Raw genomic sequence first — 27195 nt, forward strand, 5'->3', positions numbered from 1 at the left:
ACCTTTAAAAGCTTGCAGACACCAACAACTAAGGAAGAAGTAGTCTGCAAGAGAAGTTTGTGAAAAATCCAATTAGTGACCTTAATTAGCTAAGGTTAAGTGGTTCCAGCCTCCTCTGACACCGGTAATAACATGTGAAGCGGGTGCTTTTAGTGGCCTCTAATTAATCACCACCAGCTAGATCTAGATCTAGTATACTGTATAGATCTCCTGGCAGCCATTAACGCGAGGTATCCTATCTAGAAATGACTAAAGAACTAGAACTATTAGTTAGCTCTAGATCTATAGCTTTTTGAGCATTAATAGACCAGAGATAATCTCTGATTAGACTCACCCCCTTCTAAATATCTATATAGCTACAATGTAGACTAATACTCTCCTTTTGCACACACAGGTGAAGAAAAGGACTAATATATCTTGGTTAGCAGTATAACATGTCTAATGCAAGCAGTAAATCAACCTCAAGTGAGGCTTCCGATTCTCGAAGACAAAATAACCAAAATCAACCACTCGACGTTGTGCTTACAGCAGAACAAGAGTCGGGTATTGAAAAGTCAAGAAAATTGATAACAGGCTCTGCTATTAGAGAGGTGGACACTTCGAAAGAGTCAGGCATCGAAAAAGATTTGCCAACTTCAACTGTGGAAACTGCTTCTATTGTCAATTTTCCTGATTCTGCCCACACATACATCCCACTCAAGAGAGCCTTAGGCGATGACACAGATACAAGTATTCAAGGCAGTGAGATCAACAGGGAAGACGAGGACAATCATAACCTGGCTGTCGTTACTGCTGAGGAAGAAGGTGTCTCTAAAGCAGTGTTAGTGTTTCCATCCATTCATAAATCCCTGGACGAGGAAGCCTCGGCTATTGTTCGTGAAAGTGTGCCAAAGAATAGACTAATTGAACGTTTAAGGTTGGAATTGACTGAAAAGTGCCAGCATGAATCTAAGCTCGAAGAAAATATTGATTACTTTCGTGAAAAAACTGAAAAACTGGAGCAGCAACTTCACGATATAGAAGTGGAAACGTTCCAAACCAGAGAACACCAATTGAAAGTGAAAGAAGATGAAGTTAAAGTTGCCAAAAGTCAATTGGTAGCAGTTGAGAAACAGAACAAGGAGGAGAAACAGAAGCTCAAAGCGCTTGAATATCAGAGAATACATTTGAAGTCAACTGTCAGCAAGCTTCAAGATGATCACAAGAAGAAAGAAATCGAAAGGAGAGAATTGATTTTACACTTCAAGGAGAAGTTAAATCACCAACAGGAACTTGAACTCCAACGATTCAAAGAATTGTGTGAACTTAAAGTAAAATATGTTCAAGCTGAAGCGATGATTACTAAACAGAAGGTACGGTTAACGGGAGAAAATCTTGCTCGTGCGCAACAGCTTAAGAAGGAATTGGAGGATGAAAACCAGCAGCTTAAGCTTAAGCAACTGCATGAATCAAAGCAAGAGTTTGGTTTTGATGGAGATATGACAAATTCTGTCCCAATTGTTGAAGAGGCAGAAACTACAAAAGGAGGTTTTCAAGCCTCTGCTGTCAATTTTCCTGACACAGACACTACTGTTCAAGGGGGTGGACTTGATGGGCAGGACAAAGATCTGACTGTGGACACTTTTCGTGAGCAAGAAGAATCTATTTCTGAAGCCATAGAGGAAGTAAAATGTCACCAGAAACAAGAAATAGTGTTAACGTTGCCAGCAAGTCAGAAATCTGGAGCGAAATCTCTGGACAGTGGAGACCCAATTAAAACTTCTATTGATATAATTCTTCACGAAAATAAGCGAAAGAATACACTCATCACCAATTTAAAGGTGGAATTGGCAACTTTCCAGTACCACGATTCTAAACTCCAAGAAGAGGTTGCTCACCTTCGAGAAGAACATGAGAAACTGGAGCATCAACTTATCGATAAAGAGGAGGAAACTAATCGAACAAGAGAAGATTACCAGAATGAAATTGCAATTCTTGAATCTCTATTGAAAGGGAATATACACGAAGTTAAAAAGGCGAAAATGCAATTATCAATTGCTGAAAAACAAAATCAAGATGAAAAGCAGAAGCTCGAGGACAGAATTAAAACATTTGAAGATCAGAGGTTAGAGTTGGAGTCAACTGTCAGCAAGCTTCAAAATGATCACAAGAAAAAAGACATTAAAAGTAAGGAATTGATTGTATCCTTGAAGGAGACGTTAAACGACCAACAGGCGCTTGAAAACAAACGATTCAAAGAACTTTGTGACACCCAAGTGAAACTGGCTCAAGCAGTAGCAGAAATTGCTAAACAGGAAGCACTGCTAAAGGATAAAGACCTTGCTCTTGTACGAGAGAATCAGAAAAAATTGGAGTCTGAAAACCAGCAGCTTAAGCAACAACACATATCGTCTCAAACTAAAATAGAAGATGAAGAACAGGAACAATTTAAAGAACTTTATGAAACTAAAGAAAAACTGGAAGCTCAAGTACAAATTGCTGAAAAACATTTACTTTTTGCACAAGAGGGGAAAAAAATGTTTGAATTGTCAATCCAGTCTTGGATACTGGATTCGGCATCTTCAATGACATCTGGAGTGGAATCTATGGATGAGCAATCTGAATTTGATCCTGATAGAAAAGCAGAACTTGAGGTGATGGATACGTTTACTGGCCAAATCGATGTGAGTAATAAGTCTTCTGGTAAGTAACTTAGTGCCCTAGTATAATTACAGTATTTATACCACACTTACGTCACCACTAATTGATCTCATTGGTCAACAACTGTAGGATATATAGAATATTAGCATACAGCCCCAGGCATGCACAGTTTTTCAAGTTGTTGTTTAGTTTTTTCATTTGTTCAAGAAAGTAAGCAAAGAGAAAAGAGCCATGCTTGACCGTACTAAGACTCAAAGCGACGGCAGAAACACAAAAGGTGCTATCCAACAAGATGGCTAAGCTTCCATGGGTCCATGGGCGCGGTTTAATACATTTTATCGAAGAAGAGCTTGGAACTCCAGTAAGGGACGTCGAATGGTAAACGCTTGGACCAAGGAAGCTCTTGAGCATAGCTCAACTAGCTCTTTAACGGCTGCAAAATCCATCATAGTCTTGCAGTCTGCATCGTGGATTGAATTGTTGCTAGGGGGAGGTCCTTTTATAGTGCTGCGGTCACGTGGTATACACACCTACTCGGAGGATATATGGGTGCATATCCTCCTCTTAGGTGTGGTATATCCTATACAATTATACTTTGTTTTCATGCTCGAGATTCCACAGATAAAACACCAGAGCAAGAAATTCTCTGGCTGAACAACATGCTGGCTGAGTGCATTAGTGCTAATACTCTATTGATGAAGGAGAATATTCAATTCAAGAAGACAAACAACAACCTTGAGCAAGAGATTGCTCGTTTGAAATCTGAGAAGGTGAAAGAAGAACAACTGAACCCAGAGACTATTAAAGAGGAACCAACATCTGGCAATGGTTTGAAACAGCTTGTGTGCATAAGATACACATAAACACGATCTTTGCAGATCATCAGTTGCTCTCATCTACCCTGAAGCATATTAAACAGGAAACCAAAGCTGAGCCACAGACCACTGATGGTGAGTGATAGAATCCAGCTATAGCTATACTAGCCTCTGTCCTGGGCCGATTTTTTTTGTAGTTGATGGCCTAGCGTTATTTTAGAGACAACTCAGCTGGGAACGAGGCTATAACATACGTGTACTTACATGTTTGTACAATTATATCTACCGGGTTTAACAAGGTACTCTATATAGAGAAAATCGTATGTCTTTTTGTAGCTGTGAATGTTTACATCAATTTTCTTCTGCAGTGAAAAGTGAAGAACCAGTCTCACAGCTACTACCTTTGGGACTGTCTACTGTACAGCATCATGCAATACCATTCAGTGAGTTAGGTACCTCATTTGCATTGTTCTATACTGTTACCTCCACTCAGACCTCCCTGGTGTTGAAGTGGTGGCCAACACTTGTGTGATCATCACCAACTCACCCCAAACCTTCCACTGGGTTGGCTATGGGTTCAAGCTCACCATACCCCAGGGCTCCCTGCCAGCTGGTGTTGATCAGTGTCGACTAGATATCAAGGCCAGTGTAGCTGGACAGTACCAGTTTCCTGACAATCTCCAGTTGGTCAGCAGTGTCTTCTGGATGCGTCCTTATCCCTCGGGTCAATTCCAACAGCAGCTGACAGTTGAGATACAGCACTGTGCCAAGATGACCAGCTCCACCAAGCTCTCATTTGTGAGAGCACATTGCTCCCAGGAGAGTCTGCCCTACACATTCAAGCAGCTTGAAGGGCGTGGCTCGTTCACAGTATACAGCTCGTATGGATCACTGGAGCTGAACCACTTCAGTGGTCTGGCTGTGACAGGAGAGGATGTGGAAAGAGGATACATTGCCAGTCTGTATTATCAGCAATGTGATCCCCGAACACTGGAAATTCATTTTGTCATCACATGGGATGTTGAAGCCCACATCACTGTAAGTCTAAATTGTAGATATAAATTAGCTATTATAAATATTACCCCGCGCAGCAGGGGTAGAGTTATTGGTGTGTGTGTGTGGACACAAAAATGTCCTGTTTGAGTGAACAGGACACTTTCATGGACTGCAGTAGTTAAAATAATAGTGGTTATAATTGAAACTTGTAGGCGATGTTTGAAGGCGACATGCAAAGAACGCTGTTTTCTAATCGTTGCTTTCACGATCATTCCATCATTATGGTAAAAGTTTTTGCATCCGTTTTTTGCTGTGCAATGAAGCTCAACGCACAGGATATGCTCTATGAGCATCTTGTTTTAATTAACGATTGATCGTTTCAGGCAACTAAGGATTATTTTAAAGAGCTGGGAGCAAAAGAGAGGTCACACTTGGAAGTAGAATTCAAGAAAGACAAAATAATTCTAGACATTCCAATGGCCGGTGGTGTAACCATTGGAGAATGGAATCTGTTACCAACCGTCACTCCATGCGTATGTTGAACTCTGTATCAACCATTGTAAAATTGTCAACACTGTATAATATACTCGATATAGTATATTGTAATTATATATACAGGAGATTATAATTATACATAATTATGTTTGATTAAATTATCATGTGCGTAAAATCTGCAGATACGTCAGAGTAGAGTGGATTCATTCAAACCTGGCAGAAAGATTAGATCTCGACGATTGAAAGCTACCTTAACACGAGACCTTGGAGTGGAGGTCCCTGCTTGCTCTTACTTGGTCACCCTGGATGGTGCTGATGAACCAAACCAAATGCAGATTGAAATTGACACATACATTCCCAACAAAGAACGGAGACGAGTTACTTCTGTCTTCACAGTACCATCAGTAAGCCAAGTTCCGTCAAGTCAGGCAGGTACTTACATGCAGTAATACGTGTACTTCTGTTGGTTACTATTACTTCGTTGTACGCAGGTGAAGATAATGAAAGAGATGAAAACCAATTATGCATTGACGATTTGCAAGATGTTTTTTCTTTATTAATCAATGCCAAAAAGAGTTGGTTTTATTTGGGCCTCGCTTTGCATATTAAACCTGGCATCCTTGAAGGTATAAAATCTAAGGAAAGCTGCAATACAGATCGCTTGTGTGAAATGCTGACTCACTGGTTGCGATCTTCATCTTCTCGTACATGGAGTGACATTTGCAAGGGCCTCAGAAGTGACACTGTCAAACAAGACGTTCTAGCCGATAAAATTAAAGAGAAATACAAAGGTACATGTATTGATAATTATGTTGAGGCTGGCCATTGCGAATAGTAATCGAACATGCTCATTTTGTTATCAGTTAAAAAAGCTTACAGCGTAAATTCTGTACCAGTGTAGTAATTATAATAGACACAGCGTACAGTGTATTGAAGTAACTGGTCAACATTATTTATTCCTTGCACATGCAGGCCTGTCCAGAAAGAAGCTCAGAACATCCTCCATGTAACAACATTGAGAACAAAATAATCATTGAGTGTTACTAGCTATTATCAATATTATGTGAATGCTTTCATGAGTATTAATCCAAACAACATTTCTCACTAACAAAATGCTTTCAATGTGATTAATGTAGTGTACTGAGTATTTGTTCTTATTGTATAATTTATGTATTGTGACGTCATCATTTACTTCCTGTGTTGCTGTATTTATACTTGAGTTTTGTCATTAATATCAGTCTCTTTGTGCAAGTAATTCTGAATGATTGTTATTACTTATCGTGCTTGAACTAACTAAGTCAACACACGATAGTGGCGACGAGGATTAACGGATCATGGCAACTACGCTGATGGGGCACATAGAGGCTTTCGAGCCTGAGGCAGGCGATTGGCCGCAGTATGCAGAAAGAATGGAAGAGATGTTCTTAGCAAATGAGATGGTAGGAGAGGGTATGGCCGAGAAGAGACGATCTGTGTTTTTGTCCGTGGTGGGAAAGCGTACCTACAACATCCTGCGAAGCCTTCTCTCACCAGACAAACCTTCCACTAAGACGTTCGAGGAGTTGACGGCAGTACTGACGAGTCACTTCAGTCCACCGCCATCAGAAGTGATCCAAAGGTTCAGATTCTACGGCAGATCAAGACAACCAGGAGAGTCAGTGTCAGCGTTCATAGCTGAGTTGAGGAAGCTGACAGAATATTGCAACTTTGGAGCATCATTGAATGCAGCGTTAAGAGACCGAATAGTCGGCGGAATCAACAATGAGGCAACACAGAAAAGACTCCTGGGAGAGCGAGCATTGACTTACCAGAGAGCAGTAGAGATTTCCCAGAGTGTGGAGACGTCAGACGCTAACCTAAGGGAGATGAAGCCTGTCCCTATCAAGACAGAGCCAGTATTTCAGATTGGCAGGGAGAGACAAGAGACTCAGACAGCCAATAAACTGACACAATGTTCACGCTGTGGTACTGAGGGACATTTACCGACTACATGTCGGTTTAAAGACAAATATTGCAACTTTTGCAAAAAGAAAGGCCACATTGCTCGAGTGTGTAGAAATCGACTACAGCAGGCAGAGGCATGGAGGCCCAAGCACTCAAGAAAGAACGTTCGATACCTAGAGGAAGAAACTACTTCAGAGAGTGAAGATGCCGAAGACTACATCAAGATGGTGGCTGATATCTCTCAAGTCAAGAGGAGAGAAAGGTCACCACCCATCAGAGTAACAATGTCTGTGAGTGGGGTATATAGACCTAGATTTTGAAGTAGATACAGGTGCCTCTGTTAGCCTCATGGGAGAAGCTGATTATACTCTAAGTTGTTCCCCAAACACCCACTAGTACAATCTGAGGTCAGACTACAGACTTACTTGGGAGAACCTATCTCTGTTGTTGGTAGTGTTGTGGTTAAGGTTGAATATGGAGGTCAAACCGCTGACTTACCACTGATTGTTGTCAAGGGAAATGGTCCCACATTGCTTGGTAGGAATTGGTTGAAGGCTATTAGGTTGGATTGGCAGTCTATCTATTATACTGAGCCTGCTGGGTTGCCCAAGGTACTAGAGAAGTACAGTGAGATATTTGAAGATGGCCAAGGCACCTTCAAGGGGTATGAAGCCCATTTAGAAATCAATCCAAATGCCCAGCCTCGTTACAACAAAGCCAGGACCATACCTTATTCTAAAAGAAAAGGGGTTGAAGATGAACTAGACCGCTTAGTTGCTGAGGGCACACTGGAGCCCGTTGAGTACTCCGACTGGGCAGCACCCATAGTGGCAGTATTGAAGGCCGTATTGAAGGCCGTATTGAAGGCCGACAAGAAAACTATCCGAATTTGTGGCGATTTCCGAACAACTGTGAATTCAGTATCGAAACTGAACCGTTACCCAATACCGAGGGTAGAAGATCTGTTTGCCGGTTTAGTGAAAGGAAAAACATTTTCTACCATTGATCTTAAACAGGCGTACCTACAAATGAAGCTGGACGCTCAATCTCGGAAGTACGTAGTGATCAACACTCACAGAGGCTTATTTAGGTACACTCGCTTGCCTTATGGTGTCAGCTCTGCACCAGGCCTCTTCCAAAGGGCAATGGAGTAAATGCTTCGTGGCATTCCAGGTGTTGTCGTGTATATGGATGACATTCTAAACCAATGTCGAGCATTTGAACTCTTTAGAAGAGGTGCTGAGAAGACTTACCGAAGCTGGACTGCGAGCTAAAAAGACCAAATGCCACTTCATGGAGCCGCAAGTTGTTTTCCTTGGACATGTTGTGGATGAGAAAGGGTTACACCCTATGCCGAGCAAGATGAAGGCTATCCAAGAGGCACCAAAACCGAAGAACGTGACAGAGCTCAAGTCCTATTTAGGATTTCTAACCTATTACGGAAAATTTATGGGGAACCTGTCCACTACTCTAGCACCGCTATACACCCTGTTGAAAAAGAGCACAACGTGGAATTGGTCTACAGACCAAGAAGAAGCGTTCCAAAAGTCCAAACAGTTGCTAACCTCCTCAAACCTTTTAGTTCGCTTCGACCCAACACTGCCGATTGTGTTGGCATGTGATGCCTCTCAGTACGATATTGGGGCAGTACTCGCCCATACGAGGCCAGATGGTTCCGAACGACCAGTTGGATACGTCTCGAGGACCTTGAACGATGCTGAAAAGAACTATGCTCAGCTAGAGAAGGAAGGGCTAGCCCTCGTCTTTGGAGTCAAGAAGTTCTATTCCTACTTGTTTGGGCACCCCTTCACACTGATCACAGACCACAAACCTCTGTTGGGACTACTGAGTGAGTGCAAGTCTACATCACCCCAAGCATCAGCCAGAGTAAAAAGGTGGTCACTCTATTTGTCGATGTTCGAATATACGCTCACTTTCCGGAACACTACAGCTCATGCAAACGCTGATGCATTGTCACGCTTGCCACGGGCCAAGCAACCCAAGAAACATCTCGAACCAGCTGAATTAGTATTATTGGCAACGCATCTCGAAAACTCTCCTGTGTCCGCGGAACAAATCGCTGAAGCCACGCGGAAGGACCCGGTGCTCTCCACGATATCACAATATGTGAATCAGGGCTGGCCTAGAGCAACTATCCCCGGTCAACCACAGCTGAGAGCTTATTTTGACAAGAAGAATGAATTATCGACCTTCGAAGGATGTTTGTTGTGGGGATCCAGGGTCATAGTTCCAAAGCCGTGCCAAGAAGCAGTCCTCACACAATTACACGAGGGACACCAAGGAATTGTCCGAACGAAGGTTTTAGCCCGCATGTACGTATGGTGGCCAGGAATCAATCAGGACATTGAGAGAACCGTGAAACAATGTCTCCCATGTCAGAAGATCCGAGCTGAGCCAACCGAAGCTCCTTTGCACTCCTGGAGCTGGCCTTGGGCACGTCTACACTTGGACTATGCTGGCCCTGTAGAAGGAAAAATGGTATTAGTAGTGATTGACGCCCACACGAAGTGGATCGAAGCAATTCACACATCCACAGCAACTTCCACGGCTGTAATCGAAACATGCAGAGAGAAGTTTGCTCAGTTTGGACTGCCAGAGACTGTGGTGACGGATAATGGAAGTTGTTTTACCAGTGCTGAGTTTGCAGCGTTCCTCAAGGCCAATGGTATTCACCACATCACGACAGCTCCATACCACCCTGCCTCAAACAGATTGGCCGAAAGAGCGGTGCAAATCGTCAAAGCAGGACTGAAGAAGAATCAGGAAGGAACTTTTCGTTCTAGGCTGAGCAAAACTCTTGCTGCACATAGAGTGACCCCTCATGCTACCACAATGAAGGCTCCTTCTGACTTGTTACTCGGAAGACGAATTCAAACGAGACTCGATTTTCTACGGCCTAATACAGCAGAGAGGGTTGAGAAACAACAATCACGACAGAAAAAAGATCACGATAACCATTCAAAGTTACGAGTTTTAAGTGAAGGGTCAATGGTATTTGTTAGAAATATGCCCTCTGGAGAAAAGTGGATCCCTGGGGTTGTGCTGAGCTCACGAGGAAACGTTTCCTATTCAGTGAAACTGGAAGGTGGCAGGATCCGGAAATGTCACATTGACCAATTGAGACAGAGGCATGTCGAAACCGAGAGGGTGGAACCTTGCATACCGGAGGATGCCCCCGAAAAAGCGACTGTGCCGGCTAACATTGAATCCACTTCGGAACAAAAGGCTGATGAGAATGTTGAAGGCATCCCACCAGATAGTTGAAAAGAGTATCCGAAGCGGGCTCGCCGTCCAGTGGAGTGGTATGACCCCTCGTTCGTATAATGGACTTATAAGTTAAAACTGTGACATTTAGTTGATAGACCTTCAATGTAAGGGGGAAGGAATGTAGTGTACTGAGTATTTGTTCTTATTGTATAATTTATGTATTGTGACGTCAATATTTATTTCCTGTGTTGCTGTATTTATACTTGAGTTTTGTCATTAATATCAGTCTCTTTGTGCAAGTAATTCTGAATGATTGTTATTACTTATCGTGCTTGAACTAACTAAGTCAATACACGACAATTAAGGCTCTAGTTTACTTTAAATAATACTTGTATGGCTTCTGTTGATATTTAAGAAAAGGTCAACCCATAATTATGTTCTCTGCAAAGGGCATCTAAAGAAGGGGTGGGGCATGTTAATCTGCACTACTAAAGCTCTGCACTATTATAAGCTATAGCTTTGTAACTTGACAAGATGGCTGATCAGGTAATGAACTGTGGTATGTGTATACATTATGTTATAGTTATAACACGGGCACAAGGGATGTATGGAATATATTGCACTGAAGCACGAGGGCGCCAGCCCCGAGGGCTGAGTGCAATATATTCCATGCATCCCGAGTGCACGTGTAATAACTAGTTTATATCCCGAGGGCATAGCAACATAACACTGTCTTAGTAACAATATAAACTGCACAAAAAGATGACAAAGACAACTCTAGACACAGCTCCATCTCTTCTCTCTCCTCCTAGACGCCAGTATATGCAGCGTATAAGATTGGCATGACCGACGAATGGCTTGACACAAAATTGTTGGAGTTCCAACGCTGAAACCACTGCAAAACAGCCCCACCCCACTTTTCTGGTGCTGCAAAACAGCCCCACCCCGCTACTGCTGGAAAGAAACAGCCCCACCCCATTTACTGCTGCGAAGAAACAGCCCCACCCCACTATACTACTCAGTGTAACTGCTGCTCGAACAGCCCCCTCCACTATCCTCGGCATCACAACCAAGCCAAAGAAGTTCGCCTCTACACTGCTGCAAAACAGCTCAAGCCCCCTGCAAAAAGAGCCGCTTCTAGTGCTATATGGTGAAGCCAGAATTGACCTAGCCTCCTTCACCGGCCTTTGAAAGATAGACTCGCAAGCCACTCCCTTTTCTCTGATTGGACGGGGGCGGGAGAAAAGGGACTGGTGACTCTGGGCTACAGCTTGTGTAAATCAGGAATGCTATTAAATATTAATGTCACGTGCAGATTATCCAATTTATTCTGATGTGTCAAAAGCTAAAGCACACAGAAGACAAGTATACAGATCTATCTAGCCAGCCTTTTGATTTTATAGATCCTTGTACCAGTGTCTGTTGTGCCACAACTTGTGGATTAGCATGGAACAGCTGATGAACGTAGAAATCTTGGCAGTCCTTCTTTGGAACCGAGGAGTGGCAGGGATTTAAGACAGCTTGTACAAGTCTGACTACTCTCAATTCAACTGCTGCCGTCTGCCATTATCTGTCTTGTATTGTACAGGTTATTAAAAGCTTTAGGCAACCAATGACTTTCGGCTGCCAGTTCTCATCACGTAAAACTAAAACAAGCTAATCTCTGCTGGTGTCTTAGATGACTATATCCTAGCTGAATGCCTGATGATGTTATTACTCCATCATCTTCTCTTTTCTAGCACTAGCATCCATTCTTAAACTGTTGCTAAGAAGCCCGCGATCACTTTTGCAGGCTACGCAATTCTACTTAACCTCACGCAATTTTTGGATCACGTGGAAAAATCAATGAATAATCTCTACCCAAATTCTGGTAGAGACACAAAATGTGTCCCAGAGTCACCAGTCCCTTTTCTCCCGCCCCCGTCCAATCAGAGAAAAGGGAGTGGCTTGCGAGTCTATTTGAAAGAAGGCCTGCTATCGACTGCTTGCGCATGCGCCAAATTATTGGATTTTTTACCCGTAAATATTTCTATAATACTATAATATTGGATTTTTTACCCGTAAATATTTCTATAATACTGGATACATCAGAGAAAATATTCTAAAAGTCATACACAGAGCTATATAGCTAGCTAGCTAGAAACAGAGCTGTGTAGGTTTGTTGTACTGCTATTTTCTTCTGATAGAATCAGTAGCAGTAGTATAGTAGACTTTCACCAAAGTTAGTGTTAAATGGGCGTGGCCTGTCCATATAGGCTCTTATCAGCCGTCACTCCTTTCAGACGATTGTCATCCACACTGTTGCAGGCTGTGAGTCTTTTGTTAACATAGCAGGCTAAGGGTAGCTATCAGAGCAGATACCGGGGATATTAGCGCATGCGCAAGCAGTCGATACCAGGCCCACTTCCCTAGCGGGAAGTGCGGCCTGGGATCGAGGCTAGAATTGACCGTGCATCAAAGTGGAGGACTAGGTCTAGGAACACAGAATCTTCACAAAATGAGCCTGGGACGATTTAAAAACCTGCATGGTTGCAAAGAAGAAACTCCAGCAGTGCTGAACATTCCTGCATGGCTGGACTTACTTTGATACTTGTTATTTCTCATGATAAAATATTTAATTTAATTATGCCAGAGGGGCGTTTTGCCGGTGGTCAGTGCAATATGACTTTTCAGCAGTGCAATATGACTTTTCAGCAGTGCAATATGCTTCATATTGCACTTGGCAACAACATAGCAACGGGATATAAAATACATTATACGTGCTGTACTGTCTTTTCCGTGAGGCTGCAGATTCTGTGTATGAGGGTCTGTTCAGGGACCTGCTAATAAGAACCTGGAATTTGGCTCTACACTATTAAAGATATACTCTATGATATACTCCTGTGATGAGTAACTATATGTTGTATGGTATCCGTAGTATTGGTATTTGGTTCTAATTGTTGTATAATTTCATCGCGGTCGTGCCTGTTGTGTGTCTATCCTGTTTGTTTGTCGTGTTTGAGATTATTGTGTGTTTTAATCGTGTGTCTTATACGTGCGGTATTGGGATTTGGTTGGAGTTGGCCATTACTAAGGCTTTGCTTTGTAGACCAGTGGGTTAAATTTTTGAAGTATTCGTCAGACGCCTGCGATTTCGTTATTGGTATTCAGCAATCGCCATAATGGAGACTAAAACGAGGAAATCAAACCGAAACGCATCATCCAACTCTCAACCCCAAGGTGTGGCCTGTAAGTCTAAACAGACCAAATCCTCTGCCGGTGCAAGTTCCAAAAAGAAACCTACGATTTCGACTGGGAGACCCACAGTCCCTCCCTCTCTTGAAACTCAGCAGATGGTAAATTGCAGCTGTGGTTCTACTGTGGAGGAGGGGAGTCTTATGGTGGAATGCGAGGCCTGTCTCAAATGGTCCCACTCACAATGTGTCGGTCTCTCGGAAGCAGATGCCACCTCCGTTTGTTTCCGCTGCCACATATGCTCTACTGATACTCCCCTATCAGCTCTACTGACACCTCCCCTATCAGCAATGCTCACATTTCGTCGCTCATGTCAGCAATAGCTGATCTCTCGAACAAGATTTCCAATATGGAAACCTCTCACGGGTTAGAGCTCAAGGCAATCAAGCTTCATGTCATATCGCTGGAGGAATCTAATAACAGGCTTGTACAGGAACTCTCTGCCTTAAAAAAAATCGTTGTCCCCAAAAATCACTTGCCTCGCTCCACAAAGCCTCCCAATGGTGGCGCTGGGCAGCAAGTAAATGGAAGAGCTTCTTCTCAGTTAAGAGGTCCTTCATCATTCAGGATTGTATGGGGGACTAAATTCTCTTGCCCGACTGACTTTGTCAAAGACGCAGTCCTCTCTCTCCTCCCGGCAGACACTGATATGTCGGTCTCTATAAAAAAGAGCATCAAATTGAATAGTGCAGGGAAAAAGAAATGGTGGCTCACCATACTAGCGCCTCCTGAGTGTCTTTCGGTAATCGATGAGAAATGGGACTCACTGTCATGCCCCTCACACTGGCGGCTTCTCTCCAGGCTCTCTGATCTAGGGCCGCCTTCAGAGAATCCACCCCTCTTAGGGGGAGATGTCCCCAATGAACCAGATGGTCCTCCCTCCCAGAATTCTATCTCTAACCCTCTCGTGCCTTCGGAAGACAATCCTTTGTCTACTCATGCCACCCCCCAGGATAATCTTTTTTTAGAGGGCAGAGAGCAGTCCACTCCCCCCAACTCAGAGCTGGAGGGGGTGGACTAAACCCTAGTCACAACATGCACATCACTCCATGTAATCAAGTAACCTCAATTCTAAATGTATGCTGCCTTAATATCAGAGGCTTCAAATCAAATTCTGATTATCTACGCACTCTATTAATGTCACATGATCTTCTCGCAATATCAGAACACTGGCTTCATGATTACGATTTACATCTGCTCTCATCCTTATCAGAAAACTTTCTGTGCTTCTCTTCAACCTCCCCCTCTCGGGAAGACCCAGTCTGGTGTCGTCCTAACTTTCTAAGAGGACAGGGCGGTGTGGCTATCCTCTTCAAGAAATCACTCCAGAACCTCGTCAAAAAACTAGACACATCCCTCTCACACCGTGTAGTGGGGCTGCAATTAAGAACACTCCCTCTCCCTATCTGCTTCCTAGGTGTCTATCTCCCCTCAAGATCGGGCTGCACGGATACCTTCAGGGAATGCCTTGACTACATTGACTCTCTGATTAATTTACTCGGCTACGAAAATGAGGTAATAATTCTCGGTGACATCAATGCGGACCCTGGCATCTTTGGGGATCCGAATGAACAGGGCAGGATCCTTCGTCAATACCTCTCTCGCTGGAATTTCACCTCTGTCCACTTGTACCTCGGCTCCTCTACTCACTCCCACACATATATCAGCGAGGCTCATAACAGCGAGTCAACCATTGACCATATCCTATGCCACTCCCGCTTCTTAGATGCTTTCACCTCCGCTAAAGTTTTGGATGAGTGCCCCTTGAATACCTCTGACCACCTTCCAATCTCGGCTACCATCCAAATCACCCTTGCTGCAGCTCCCTCTCTCATGACCACTTCCTCCTCAACTCCTCGTGTGAATTGGTCGAAGCTCTCTAGTTCTGAAATAGAGGAGAGATACACTTCACCCCTTGAGACAGCAGTCAATAGTTGGTCATTCCCTCTTGCTCCGGGCTGCTCCTCTCACATTGACTCTTCGATCTCTAACCTGATTCGCTTAATGAATAACACGGCATTAAAGGGCCTCCCCCTGAAGAAATACAAAAAACACATTATTCCAGGTTGGTCTATGTACCTCAAATCTGCCCACTCTGAGTCGAAATCAGCATTTCGTCACTGGAAATCTGCTGGTAAACCAATGGCCCCGGCAAATCCCCTCAAAGAAATCTATAAGTCAAAGAAATCCCACTTCAGGAAATTGCTCCGCCAGCATCGTCACTCGCTCAAAGAGCAATATTTACTAAACTTAGACCTGGCCAATAAAGATTCTAAGAAGCTTTTCAGAGAAATCAAAAGATTCTACGCTCCCTCCACCTCAACTTCCCCTGGCACCATTGTATATAATGATGTTTCGTATTCTGGTGACACCCTCTTAGAAGGCTGGGCCAATTACTTTGAAACACTTGGTACCCCCTGTCATAGCCCACTATTTGACTCCGACAACCTGCAAAGTGTAAACAATAGGTTTCGTGACCTCCTTGATTCCACCCAGGGTGGAGATATCTTACTCACCCAATCTGACATTGCCAACGCTATAGATACTCTCAAACGTGAGAAAGCACCTGGTCCTGATGGCATTGAAACAGAACACTTGTGCTTCTCTGGTCCGGCAGTTCAGCTTCAGTTGTGCAGAATCTTTAATGCTATGCTTGCTTCCTGCTACATCCCTGATCTGCTTACCCTTGGTCTAGTCACCGCTATTCCAAAAGGTGCTGACAAGGACCTCAAGAACCCCTCAAATTATAGAGGAATCTCTCTCCTATCTAATGTTGGGAAACTTTTTGAGAAACTTCTTTTAGAGAAGATACTGCACCAAGGAGTATCTCTCAGCCCTCTTCAGGGAGGTTTCAGACCTGGTTACAGCTCAATTCACACGTCCTTCATATTTCAAGAACCGGTTCAATCTCTCAGGGAGTGTGGCAAGAAAGCCTTCGTCGCATTTCTTGATGTGAAGAAGGCCTTTGACACGGTATGGCATAAAGGCCTTTTTGTGAAACTTCAAGAAAAGGGTATACACCCTAGAATTTGGCACATTCTGGTCCACTGGTACTCTCGTCTGTCGTCCTGCTTTCTTCTCAAAGGGTCTCGCTCAAGAATCTTCCCTATCTCCCAAGGAGTTCGTCAGGGTGCTATTCTGTCTCTGCTTCTCTACTCAGTTTTTGTTGATGATCTGCTTGCCCAACTACATGACTGCGGCCTAGGTGCAATGGTTGGCTCGGTCTACTGTCCCTCCCCAATGTATGCAGACGATCTTGCTCTCATTGCGGACTCACCTGAAGGGTTACAGAAGCTTCTTAATATCGTCTCTCATTATACGAGTACATGGCGCTATGAAATTAACTCCTCCAAGTCGGCAGTCATGGTATTTGGTGAATCAACAAGATCACGTACCTCTGGACGCCAGTCCCGTTCCTTCTCTGTTTGTTCGGAATTATCCAGGAGGTAGATAGTTACAAACACCTTGGTGTCCTTCGCTTAGTGTCTTCTTCTGGCTCCCTCAGAATCTCGGGACGCTGCTCTGCGGGTAGGAGTGCCTTCTTTGCCCTGAATTCTGTGGGCGCGAGGTTCGGCTGCCTCCACCCAATCACCTCTCACAAGCTTTATTCCTCACTCTGCCTTCCAATTATGCTCTATGGATCAGAACTCTGGTCCCTAACAAAGAGCGATCTCAACATGTTGGAGAGAACTCACAGGAAACTACTTCGCACAATTCAAGGCCTGCCTACAAGATGTCCGTCACTCGCCCTCACCAGCCTTATTGGCTCGTTGGAGATCTCGGCATTGGTGGACTGCAGACAGCTCTGTTTTATTAACTCTATCGCATGCATGTCTTCAGAAGATCTCCCGAAAAAGATTATGGTAGAAAGACTTCTCGCCGACTCTCCATCAGGTCTCTTAAAAACATGGTCCACACTAGTCTTATCTCGTTGCTACCCTTCACTCTCGTCTATGATCTCAAACGGGAAAAACAAAGGGTCTTTTAAGACTGCTGCAAAGAAATCTGCACTAGTCACACAATACGTCAAGATGACAGACACATGCACAAATCTCCCTATCTCATCCCTCCCCGCCCTTCTAGGTCGCCCTTCAATGCTATGGTCATGCTGTCAGCTGGATCGTTCTATGCATGGCCCCTCAAATTTCAGAATCAGGCTCCTAGTGGGCTGTGACGGGCTCGAGCTGGATGCGTCCAGGTTTAGATATCGCAACAGAGGAAATATCTCTCCCGGTGATGCATCGTGCAAACTATGCAACACTGAAGAAGAATCACCTTCACACTTTTTAGTAAGTTGCCCTGCTCTCTCAATGCGCAGACTTGCTCTCCTGCAGGATGCCCCATCCTGCATCAGTGTTCACCTCCCCCACGACCCAAGGGCACTACATGACACCCTCTACAATCTCCTGCAAGGCCTTGTCTGGCTGAAAGCTGCCCATGCGCAAGAGTGGCTCTTGCTCTTCATCAAAGATCTAAGGCAAACCCGCGCTGATCTCCTTCTCACAAGCACATTGGTTTAAAGCTCCACCCTCTTACTGCGTGTTATAATAATACCCATTTTCAATATTCTTTTTCGTCTGCCCAATGGGCTACTCTTCATTATTTGGAGGCTACAAAGAAGAAGAAGAAGAAGAAGGGCGGCCACGGGTTATAGTAGTCGTTACCCGAGGCGCGCGTGGGCGGCCACGGGTATAGTAGTCTGTTGGTCTGTTTTTACTCGAGGCGCGCGTGGGCGGCCACGGGTATAGTAGTCCGTTGGTCTATTTGTTACCCGAGGCCGTGCCGCGGCCAACGGGTATAGTAGTCTGTTGGTTTGTTACCCGAGGCCGTGCCGCGGCCAGCGGGTATAGTAGTCTGTTGGTTTGTTACCCGAGGCGCGCGTGGGCGGCCACGGGTATAGTAGTCTGTTGGTCTGTTTGTTACCCGAGGCGCGTGGGCGGCCACGGGTATAGTAGTCTGTTAGTGCCACAGCACTGCGTTTACAGCATGGATAGCCTTCACACAACAATATCTTGATTTAAATAGTGGCAGATTTTGATGTTAAAGCTTCTTTGTCGAGCAAAAGCTAAGAAGCTTGAACAAGCTTGTGACTGAGTCTGCTTACCTGGATGTTCTAGCACTGTGTTTACAGCATGAGTAGCCTCCACACAACAAGTTAGTACTTTGGATAGTGGCAGCTTTCAGTGTTAAAGCTTTGTTGTCTAATAAAAGCGAGCAAAATGTAGCTTGAACAGAACTTGCACATGTGTTACTTATAACTGAAGTGATCCTGTACCAAGAACGATGGAACAGGGTCACTAAAGTAGAAAGCTGTATATACCAAGAACAATGGAACAGGGTCACTAAAGCAGAAAGCTTGAATTATAGCTCCTGCTTTTAGCGACTGGGATCTAGGACGGAGCCATACTTCTCTGAGACTCCAGGCTTCTTTGCTGTGATCCTAATCCACAGTGCATATAGTACCACTACCTGTTCTCAAATATTTCAGCATGCCGCCTCCAGTCTGGTTTAGTTGTTCCTTAGTTGCTGTGCAAGTCATACGTGATAACAACATCACTATATGCACTGCATTATATTTCTGATTCTTTATAATCATGTCACCAGCCGAGGGTTTGCACTTTAGTGCTCTAGTTACCCGAGGCGCGTGGGCGGCCACGGGTATAGTAGTCTGTTGGTTTGTTTGTTACCCGAGGCGCGTGGGCGGCACGGGTATAGTAGTCTGTTGGTTTGTTTGTTACCCGAGGCGCGCGTGGGCGGCCACGGGTATAGTAGTCTGTTGGTTTGTTACCCGAGGCGCGCGTGGGCGGCCACGGGTATAGTAGTATGTTGGTCTGTTTGTTTGTTTGTTTGTTTGTTTGTTTGTTTGTCACAGGTATATCTACTCACCTGGATGCCACAGCGCTGCGTTTACAGCATAGATAGCCTTCACAGAACAATATCTTGATTTAAATAGTGGCAGATTTTTATGTTAAAGCTTCTTTGTCGAGCAAAAGCTAAGAAGCTTGAATAAGCTTGTGACTAGGTCTGCTTACCTGGATGCTCTAGCACTGCGTTTACAGCATGAGTAGCCTCCACACAACAAGTTAGTACTTTTGATAGTGACAGCTTTCGGTGTTAAAGCTCCTCTGTCTAATAAAAGCGAGCAAAATGTAGCTTGAACAGAACTTGCACATGCGTTACTTATAACTGAAGTGATCCTGTACCAAGAAAACGATGGAACAGGGTCACTAAAGTAGAAAGCTGTATATACCAGAAACAATGGAACAGGGTCACTAAAGTAGAAGCTTGAATTATAGCTCCTGCTGCTGACTGGGATCCTACTCCATGCAGAACCTGGAGCCATACTTCTCTGAGACTCCAGGCTTCTTTACTGTGATCCTAATCCACAGTGCTATAGTACCACTACCTGTTCTCAAATGTTTCAGCATGCCTCCAGTCTGGTTTAGTTTTATTGCTCCTGAGTTGCTGTGCAAGTCCTACATGATAACAACATCACTATATGCACTGCATTATATTTCTGGTTTCTTTTTAATCATGTCACCAGCCGAGGGTTTGCACTTTAGTGCTCTAGTTTGTTTGTTTGTTTGTTTGTTTGTTTGTCACAGGTATATCTACTCACCTGGATGCCACAGCGCTGCGTTTACAGCATAGATAGCCTTCACACAACAATATCTTGATTTAAATAGTGGCAGATTTTGATGTTAAAGCTTCATTGTCGAGCAAAAGCTAAGAAGCTTGAACTTGCACGTTGGCAGCTAGCTAGCTACACGTGGCCTTGATTACGTAGTTGCAGCTGAAGTGATCCTTACCAAATATAATTATAGTAGAAAGCTAAAATTGTGACTGGTTGTTGGCTGACTCTGGATCCTATACTCCTGCCTGGCAGGAGCCATACCTCTTAAGTCTAAGCTCCAGGCTTCTTTGCTGTCATCCCTGTCCACAGTGCATGTCTACTGTGACATGTACCACTCAATGTTTCAGCATGCCTCCAAGTCTGGTTTAGTTTTATTGCTCTTGAGTTGCTGTGCTAGTCATACATGCTACATGCACTGCATTATCACTCTTCTGGTTTCTTTATTATCATGTCACCAGCCGAGGGTTTGCACTTTAGTGCTCTAGTTTGTTTGTTTGTTTGTTTGTCTGTTTGTCACGAGTATATCTACTCACCTGGATGCCATAGCGCTGCGTTTGCAGCATAGGTAGCCTTCAGAGAACAATATCTTGATTTAAATAGTGGCAGATTTTGATGTTAAAGCTTCTTTGTCGAGCAAAAGCTAAGAAGCTTGAATAAGCTTGTGACTAGGTCTGCTTACCTGGATGCTCTAGCACTGCGTTTACAGCATGAGTAGCCTCCACACAGCAAGTTAGTACTTTTGATAGTGGCAGCTTTCGGTGTTAAAGCTCCTTTGTCTAATAAAAGCGAGCAAAATGTAGCTTGAACAGAACTTGCACATGCGTTACTTATAACTGAAGTGATCCTGTACCAGGTCCAGAAACAATGGAACAGGGTCATTAAAGTAGAAAGCTGTATATACCAGGAACAATGGAACAGGGTCACTAAAGTAGAAAGCTTGCTTTAGCTGACTGGGATCCATGCAGGACCTGGAGCCATACTTCTGAGACTCCAAGCTTCTTTGCTGTGATCCTAATCCACAGTGCATACATCTATAGTACTACTAGAGTAAACCACTGAAGATCAGCCACCATGATAAATCGGCCGCTTGTACGCCAACACAGCACTTGCAAATTGATTTATTTTTGCTACTATATAGAGCTCTTGATGTGATGTTCCTATGAACCAAACGAGACTTGCAACCAACGTTGTGTTCCGGAGTTAGAGTTAACTTTCCAGCGCTGCCGAAAGTACATATATTCAGCCAATTGCATGTATTTCTGGCACAACGATCTTCTCTAGAGTAAGGAGACACGATCCAGCTAAGATTAACTTCTAGTAGTAGCTAACTATGTCTACTAGCTGCATGCAAAATATGAAACTCTGTGGTGCAGCTGTTCTACTACTAGCCACGCTTTTTTCTCACAAATCTACTGATTAAAATTCGGCCACGCCCATTGCTTTCAAAACTATCTTGCCACGTGGATAAATCGAAAGTGCTACTGTGTGAGACGTGTTTCCAGGTACTAGGTGCTTCTAGGCTCGCTTCTAGGTAATTAATGAGCTAGCTAGCTTCATGGCCATATTTGTATCTATGTTTTGGCAATGGTTTACAGTGTGCTTTTAGTATTGTAATAACAACAGCTTCACTTCACTTTGAGACAAACTTAGAACCCCACAATTATGGTGCTGAACATTTATTTTTGTCTTTGCTTATTCTGTAGGTTACATATGGCTGAAGTACCGCTAAAAGAAAGAATATTTTATAGCCGTACTAAGAAAGCTGCGACTGTATGTGAAGTTAACTCAAAAAATCGCCCACCCTCATACAAGCATTGGGATTTGAAAACCGTAAGCACTGCTTGTTCAGCTATTAGAAATGGTACGTTGAGTCAACGACGTGCTGCTGAAGAATATGGTATTCCTAGGTCCACACTGGGCGATTACTATCGAGGAAGCACTCTTCCTGGTGCCAAAAGTGGCCCAAACAAGTATCTCTCTGATGCAGAAGAAGCAGAACTGACCAGGTTCTTGATTAGATGTGCCTCTGTTGGCTTTCCTAAAACCAGAAGTAATGTAATTGCAATTGTGCAAAGAGTGTGCGACCGTAAAGGAGTCAAGGTCACAGTCACTCATGGTTGGTATGAAAGCTTCACAAAGCGACACTCGGAACTAGTTTTGCGAATTCCTGCTAAATTGTCTGTAGCAAGAGCAAAAGCCACGGATGGTGAGTAATGTGCATGTGCATGTACTTGTATATGTGTGGGTCTCATTGTTTTGTTACCACGTGATTCTGATGTGCATTTATAGGAGTGAGTGTTCAGACTGGGAGAAAGAAAACAGGTTTGTATTTGTGTACATGCATGTATTGTACTGACTGTATATTCATGGTAAAATGCAGCTCCAGACGACCAAGCTCCTGTTGTTGTCATTGATCCTGAGAGCCCAGTGAAAAGCAGCGGGGAAAGTGCTGCAAGGAATGTCAAATCTACGCCCTTTAGTACACGTGCTGGTGACTCGAAGGCATATAAGGTAAATAATGTATTACTTGTGCAGTTACACTCCATAGGATAATATCATAGAGTTGTATATCATACAGCGGGTAATTTTCGTGGGGTAAGATTTGTTATGATGCTTATGTATGTCATTGTATCTGTAGGTACACTTTCAAGTATCCAATGAATCATTGCTTGATGACTCAGAAACAAATCCGTGCTTAAAAGATTGGGTTAGTGATCTTGGTCTCTCTCTTTATGAGAAACAAGCCCTTCAACGTAATGCTTGGCTGTCAGCAAATCATATTTCTGCTGCAAATATGCTGCTCAGAAGAGAATTCCCTCATCAAAACGGACTTCAAGATACTATGTACTTGCTTGAAAATCTCCAGTGGAGATCGTCAGCTCATGAATTTGTGCAAATAATTCATGTTGGAGGATTTCATTGGGCGTGCTTATCAAATAAATTATCATCTGATGCAAGTAAAATACAGCTGTATGACAGTCTTCACATAGAACCTGGCCCTACCATTATTGAACAGTCTTGCACGATTCTCCATTGTATGAAAGACCGTTTCACAATCCAAGTTGTGAATGTTCAACTTCAGTATACTGGTGATTCTTGTGGTTTGTTTGCCATCGCTATGGCTTATGATTTATGTTCTGGTCGAAACCCTTTGAAAATCAGCTACGATGAATCGATGATGAGAGTTCATCTGGAGCGTTGCTTCAACAATCGTGAACTGTCACGCTTCCCACGAGCTGCAAAAAAAAGGGATTGCCCCAAGACAATAGTCGCAAAAACGCAGGTTCCTGTATACTGTAGTTGCCGATATTCTGATGTGGAAGTCACATCGAGGTTTGGGGATATGGCGTCATGTGACAGTTGCAGTAAATGGTACCACCAGGATTGCGAAAACATTCCGAACGCTGTTTTTAATGATACTCAAAAAACATGGTTTTGTATGTCGTGTAGCCAGTAATAATAATATTGTTTTTATGTTCTTTTTGTAGTCTATTTTGTCTATTTTGTCTGTGGTACCATATAATCGTTGAGGATTGCTCTTATAATAGTTGGGGCGGTTGGAGTCGAGGCTAATGATGTTATAACCTGCAATGGGGCGTGGCCGAATTTCAATCAGTAAATTTGTGAGAAAAAAGCGTGGCTAGTAGTGGAACAGCTGCACCACAGAGTTTTATATTTTGCATGCAGCTAGTAGACATAGTTAGCTACTACTAGAAGTTAATCTTAGCTGGATCGTGTCTCCTTACTCTAGAGTAGATCGTTGTGCCAGAAATACATGCAATTGGCTGAATATATGTACTTTCGGCAGCGCTGGGAAGTTAACTCTAACTCCGGAACACAACGTTGGTTGCAAGTCTCGTTTGGCTCATAGAAACATCACATCAAGAGCTCTATATAGTAGCAAAAATAAATCAATTTGCAAGTGCTGTGTTGGCGTACAAGCGGCCGATTTATCATGGTGGCTGATCTTCAGTGGTTTACTCTACCTGTTCTCAAATGTTTCAGCATGCCTCCAGTCTGGTTTAGTTTCATTGCTCCTGAGTTGCTATGCAAGTCATGCATGATGATGATAACAACATCACTATATGCACTGCATTATATCAGTCTTCTGGTTTCTTTATAATCATGTCACCAGCCGAGGGTTTGCACTTTAGTGCTCTAGTTTGTTTGTTTGTCTGTTTGTCACGAGTATATCTACTCACCTGGATGCCATAGCGCTGCGTTTGCAGCATAGGTAGCCTTCACAGAACAATATCTTGATTTAAATAGTGGCAGATTTTGATGTTAAAGCTTCTTTGTCGAGCAAAAGCTAAGAAGCTTGAATAAGCTTGTGACTAGGTCTGCTTACCTGGATGCTCTAGCACTGCGTTTACAGCATGAGTAGCCTCCACACAACAAGTTAGTACTTTTGATAGTGGCAGCTTTCAGTGTTAAAGCTCCTTTGTCTAATAAAAGCGAGCAAAATGTAGCTTGAACAGAACTTGCACATGCGTTACTTATAACTGAAGTGATCCTGTACCAGGTCCAGAAACAATGGAACAGGGTCACTAAAGTAGAAAGCTGTATATACCAGGAACAATGGAACAGGGTCACTAAAGTAGAAAGCTTGCTTTAGCTGACTGGGATCCATGCAGGACCTGGAGCCATACTTCTGAGACTCCAAGCTTCTTTGCTGTGATCCTAATCCACAGTGCATACATCTATAGTACTACTACCTGTTCTCAAATGTTTCAGCATGTCTGGTTTAGTTTCATTGCTCCTGAGTTGCTGTGCAAGTCATGCATGATGATGATAACAACATCACTATATGCACTGCATTATATCAGTCTTCTGGTTTCTTTATAATCATGTCACCAGCCGAGGGTTTGCACTTTAGTGCTCTAGTTACCCGAGGCGCGTGGGCGGCCACGGGTATAGTAGTCTGTTGGTTTGTTACCCGAGGCGCGCGTGGGCGGCCACGGGTATAGTAGTATGTTGGTCTGTTTGTTTGTTTGTTTGTTTGTTTGTCACAGGTATATCTACTCACCTGGATGCCACAGCGCTGCGTTTACAGCATAGATAGCCTTCACACAACAATATCTTGGTTTAAATAGTGACAGATTTTGATGTTAAAGCTTCATTGTCGAGCAAAAGCTAAGAAGCTTGAATAAGCTTGTGACTAGGTCTGCTTACCTGGATGCTCTAGCACTGCGTTTACAGCATGAGTAGCCTCCACACAACAACTTAGCACTTTTGATGGTGGCAGCTTTCGGTGTTAAAGCTCCTTTGTCTAATAAAAGCGAGCAAAATGTAGCTTGAACAGAACTAGCCTCGATCCCAGGCCGAGTTTTCGCTTTTATAACGGTTAGGCGAACAACTGGGCCTGGTACTAGTTGTCTGTGCATGCGTCAATCGTTCGTCAGATTCTGACGAATGGATATTCTCGTTCACTTTCGTGACATTTATATTTGTGTACTATCGTGTACTAGAAGTCAGTTCCCGTTTTATCATTATTGGAATCGATTGGAATGGCTCTTAGCTGAAGCTTCTCTCTTCTCTGAAGCTTATTCTGAAGACTGAACAACAAGGGAAGAGGTATAAAGCTTTGTCAAGCTTGTTAAGGTCAGATATTTTTGTGTGGGCCCTATGGCCGGCTATGCTATCAAGTCTTGTTCATGTTTGGCAAGAATGTAGGTAGACTATAGTTTCATCATTAATATGGTGGATCAAGTGAAGAGTGTGAGCTAGAGAACTTGGTGCTGCCATCATCAGCTCGTCGACAATGACACTATAACCGAGAAATTTAATATGTATAGATCTACACGTATTTAAAATGTCTACTTCTCTGTACAGGAGCAATGGCTAATATCCAGCTATCCCAACAGTGCTCCTCTTGGCTATACTAACGGACGAGACTGGACAGTTTGAGGTAAGGGTTTAACCGTCTTTGGTTTCTTTTAATATTGTCCTATACTCACAGACACAGGACTGGAGTATGACCTGCTCATTCGAGCGTTGCTGGGTAGCTCAGAGACATCAAGAGAATCTATATTTTCTCAAGCAATGAGTTACGAGTTGGGGCCTAGAATCAGAGAAGTCCAGCAGCCTGCTAAATCTTTTTGAAACGTAATTTGAAGGCATTCAATCATCCTGAAGTTTCCCTGGGTCACTGTAATTGTGCTGCAGCACAACTGGCAACTCCCCAGGCCTTTGTGAAGCAGCTCCCTATGTGCATCTTTTGTGTACTCACTCTGTGCATTTTCTGTGTACAAATTTCCATTATTGATTTATTAAATATTTTTGCCGACCACAAATATACAATGAAAATTTGACGCATGCGCAGACAACTAGTACCAGGCCCAGTTGTTCGCCTAACCGTTATAAAAGCGAAAACTCGGCCTGGGATCGAGGCTAGAACAGAACTTGCACATGCGTTACTTATAACTGAAGTGATCCTGTACCAAGAAGGATGGAACAGGGTCACTAAAGTAGAAAGCTGTATATACCAGGAACAATGGAACAGGGTCACTAAAGTAGAAGCTTGAATTATAGCTCCTGCTGCTGACTCGACTGGGATCCTACTCCATGCAGAACCTGGAGCCATACTTCTCTGAGACTCCAGGCTTCTTTACTGTGATCCTAATCCATAGTGCATATAATTATCTATAGTACCACTACCTGTTCTCAAATGTTTCAGCATGCCTCCAGTCTGGTTTAGTTTTATTGCTCCTGAGTTGCTGTGCAAGTCATACATGATAACAACATCACTATATGCACTGCATTATATTTCTGGTTTCTTTTTAATCATGTCACCATGTACCAGCCGAGGGTTAGCACTTTAGTGCTCTAGTTTGTTTGTTTGTTTGTTTGTCTGTTTGTCACGAGTATATCTACTCACCTGGATGCCACAGCACTGCGTTTACAGCATGGATAGCCTTCACACAACAATATCTTGGTTTAAATAGTGACAGATTGTGATGTTAAAGCTTCTTTGTCGAGCAAAAGCTAAGAAGCTTGAACAAGCTTGTGACTGGGTCTGCTTACCTGGATGCTCTAGCACTGCGTTTACAACATGGGTAGCCTCCACATAACAAGTCAGTACTTCTAATAGTGGCAGCTTTCGGTGTTAAAGCTTCTTTGTCTAATAAAAGCGAGCAAAATGTAGCTTGAACAGAACTTGCACATACGTTACTTATAACTGAAGTGATCCTGTACCAGGTCCAGAAACAA

General features: G+C 43.5%; 4 protein-coding genes and 2 long non-coding RNA genes across 7 annotated transcripts; 5 read left to right on the forward strand and 1 right to left on the reverse strand.

Moving 5' to 3' along the window:
* Nucleotides 1-12: 12 nt before the first annotated feature.
* Nucleotides 13-6229, forward strand: LOC135340273 (cytadherence high molecular weight protein 2-like). Of its 2 annotated transcripts, none has more exons than XM_064536596.1 (10): nt 13-230; nt 395-2682; nt 3253-3468; nt 3519-3590; nt 3824-3898; nt 3949-4493; nt 4835-4984; nt 5129-5378; nt 5438-5737; nt 5919-6229. In XM_064536596.1, exons 2-10 carry the CDS (start codon nt 435-437, stop codon nt 5954-5956), a joined length of 3894 nt encoding a protein of 1297 aa, XP_064392666.1. In that variant the 5' UTR covers nt 13-230; nt 395-434; the 3' UTR covers nt 5957-6229. The 2 variants fall into 2 exon arrangements, with proteins under 2 accessions (XP_064392666.1, XP_064392667.1); XM_064536597.1 differs by having other exon boundaries at nt 3262-3468.
* Nucleotides 6230-6280: 51 nt separating this feature from the next.
* LOC135340292 (uncharacterized) lies at nt 6281-7210 on the forward strand. The gene has a single exon (XM_064536617.1). The coding sequence runs from the start codon at nt 6281-6283 to the stop codon at nt 7208-7210; it is 930 nt and encodes a 309-aa protein (XP_064392687.1).
* Nucleotides 7211-8183: 973 nt separating this feature from the next.
* LOC135340282 (uncharacterized protein K02A2.6-like) lies at nt 8184-10449 on the forward strand. Its single transcript, XM_064536606.1, has one exon. The coding sequence runs from the start codon at nt 8184-8186 to the stop codon at nt 10173-10175; it is 1992 nt and encodes a 663-aa protein (XP_064392676.1). The 3' UTR covers nt 10176-10449.
* A 647-nt stretch (nt 10450-11096) lies between these two features.
* Nucleotides 11097-12853, reverse strand: LOC135340557 (uncharacterized). Its single transcript, XR_010396399.1, has 2 exons — nt 12567-12853; nt 11097-11285 (listed from the first exon to the last, which is right to left on the reverse strand). It is a non-coding gene; the product is annotated as an uncharacterized LOC135340557 (long non-coding RNA).
* Nucleotides 12854-21446: 8593 nt separating this feature from the next.
* On the forward strand, nt 21447-23519 carry LOC135340293 (uncharacterized). The gene is made up of 5 exons (XM_064536618.1): nt 21447-21488; nt 21690-22192; nt 22276-22308; nt 22367-22497; nt 22625-23519. The coding sequence occupies exons 2-5, from the start codon at nt 21697-21699 to the stop codon at nt 23441-23443; spliced, it is 1479 nt and encodes a 492-aa protein (XP_064392688.1). The 5' UTR covers nt 21447-21488; nt 21690-21696; the 3' UTR covers nt 23444-23519.
* Nucleotides 23520-25373: 1854 nt separating this feature from the next.
* On the forward strand, nt 25374-26279 carry LOC135340302 (uncharacterized). The gene is made up of 2 exons (XR_010396293.1): nt 25374-25894; nt 25946-26279. It is a non-coding gene; the product is annotated as an uncharacterized LOC135340302 (long non-coding RNA).
* The last annotated feature ends 916 nt before the right edge of the window (nt 26280-27195 follow it).

This window comes from Halichondria panicea, chromosome 8 (genome assembly GCF_963675165.1).
Source record: "Halichondria panicea chromosome 8, odHalPani1.1, whole genome shotgun sequence".
Taxonomy (NCBI): Eukaryota; Metazoa; Porifera; class Demospongiae; order Suberitida; family Halichondriidae; genus Halichondria; species Halichondria panicea.

Excerpts from the sequence above, each read along its gene's own strand:
- LOC135340273 (XM_064536596.1), top strand. The coding sequence starts at position 435 with ATGTCTAATGCAAGCAGTAAATCAACCTCAAGTGAGGCTTCCGATTCT. Across the intron at positions 3,899-3,948 it reads GCATCATGCAATACCATTCA|ACCTCCCTGGTGTTGAAGTG; the intron begins GTGAGTTAGGTA and ends ACCTCCACTCAG. Across the intron at positions 5,379-5,437 it reads AGTTCCGTCAAGTCAGGCAG|GTGAAGATAATGAAAGAGAT; the intron begins GTACTTACATGC and ends CGTTGTACGCAG.
- LOC135340293 (XM_064536618.1), top strand. The coding sequence starts at position 21,697 with ATGGCTGAAGTACCGCTAAAAGAAAGAATATTTTATAGCCGTACTAAG. Across the intron at positions 22,193-22,275 it reads AAGAGCAAAAGCCACGGATG|GAGTGAGTGTTCAGACTGGG; the intron begins GTGAGTAATGTG and ends GTGCATTTATAG. Across the intron at positions 22,498-22,624 it reads GTGACTCGAAGGCATATAAG|GTACACTTTCAAGTATCCAA; the intron begins GTAAATAATGTA and ends TTGTATCTGTAG.
- LOC135340282 (XM_064536606.1), top strand. The coding sequence starts at position 8,184 with ATGGAGCCGCAAGTTGTTTTCCTTGGACATGTTGTGGATGAGAAAGGG.
- LOC135340292 (XM_064536617.1), top strand. The coding sequence starts at position 6,281 with ATGGCAACTACGCTGATGGGGCACATAGAGGCTTTCGAGCCTGAGGCA.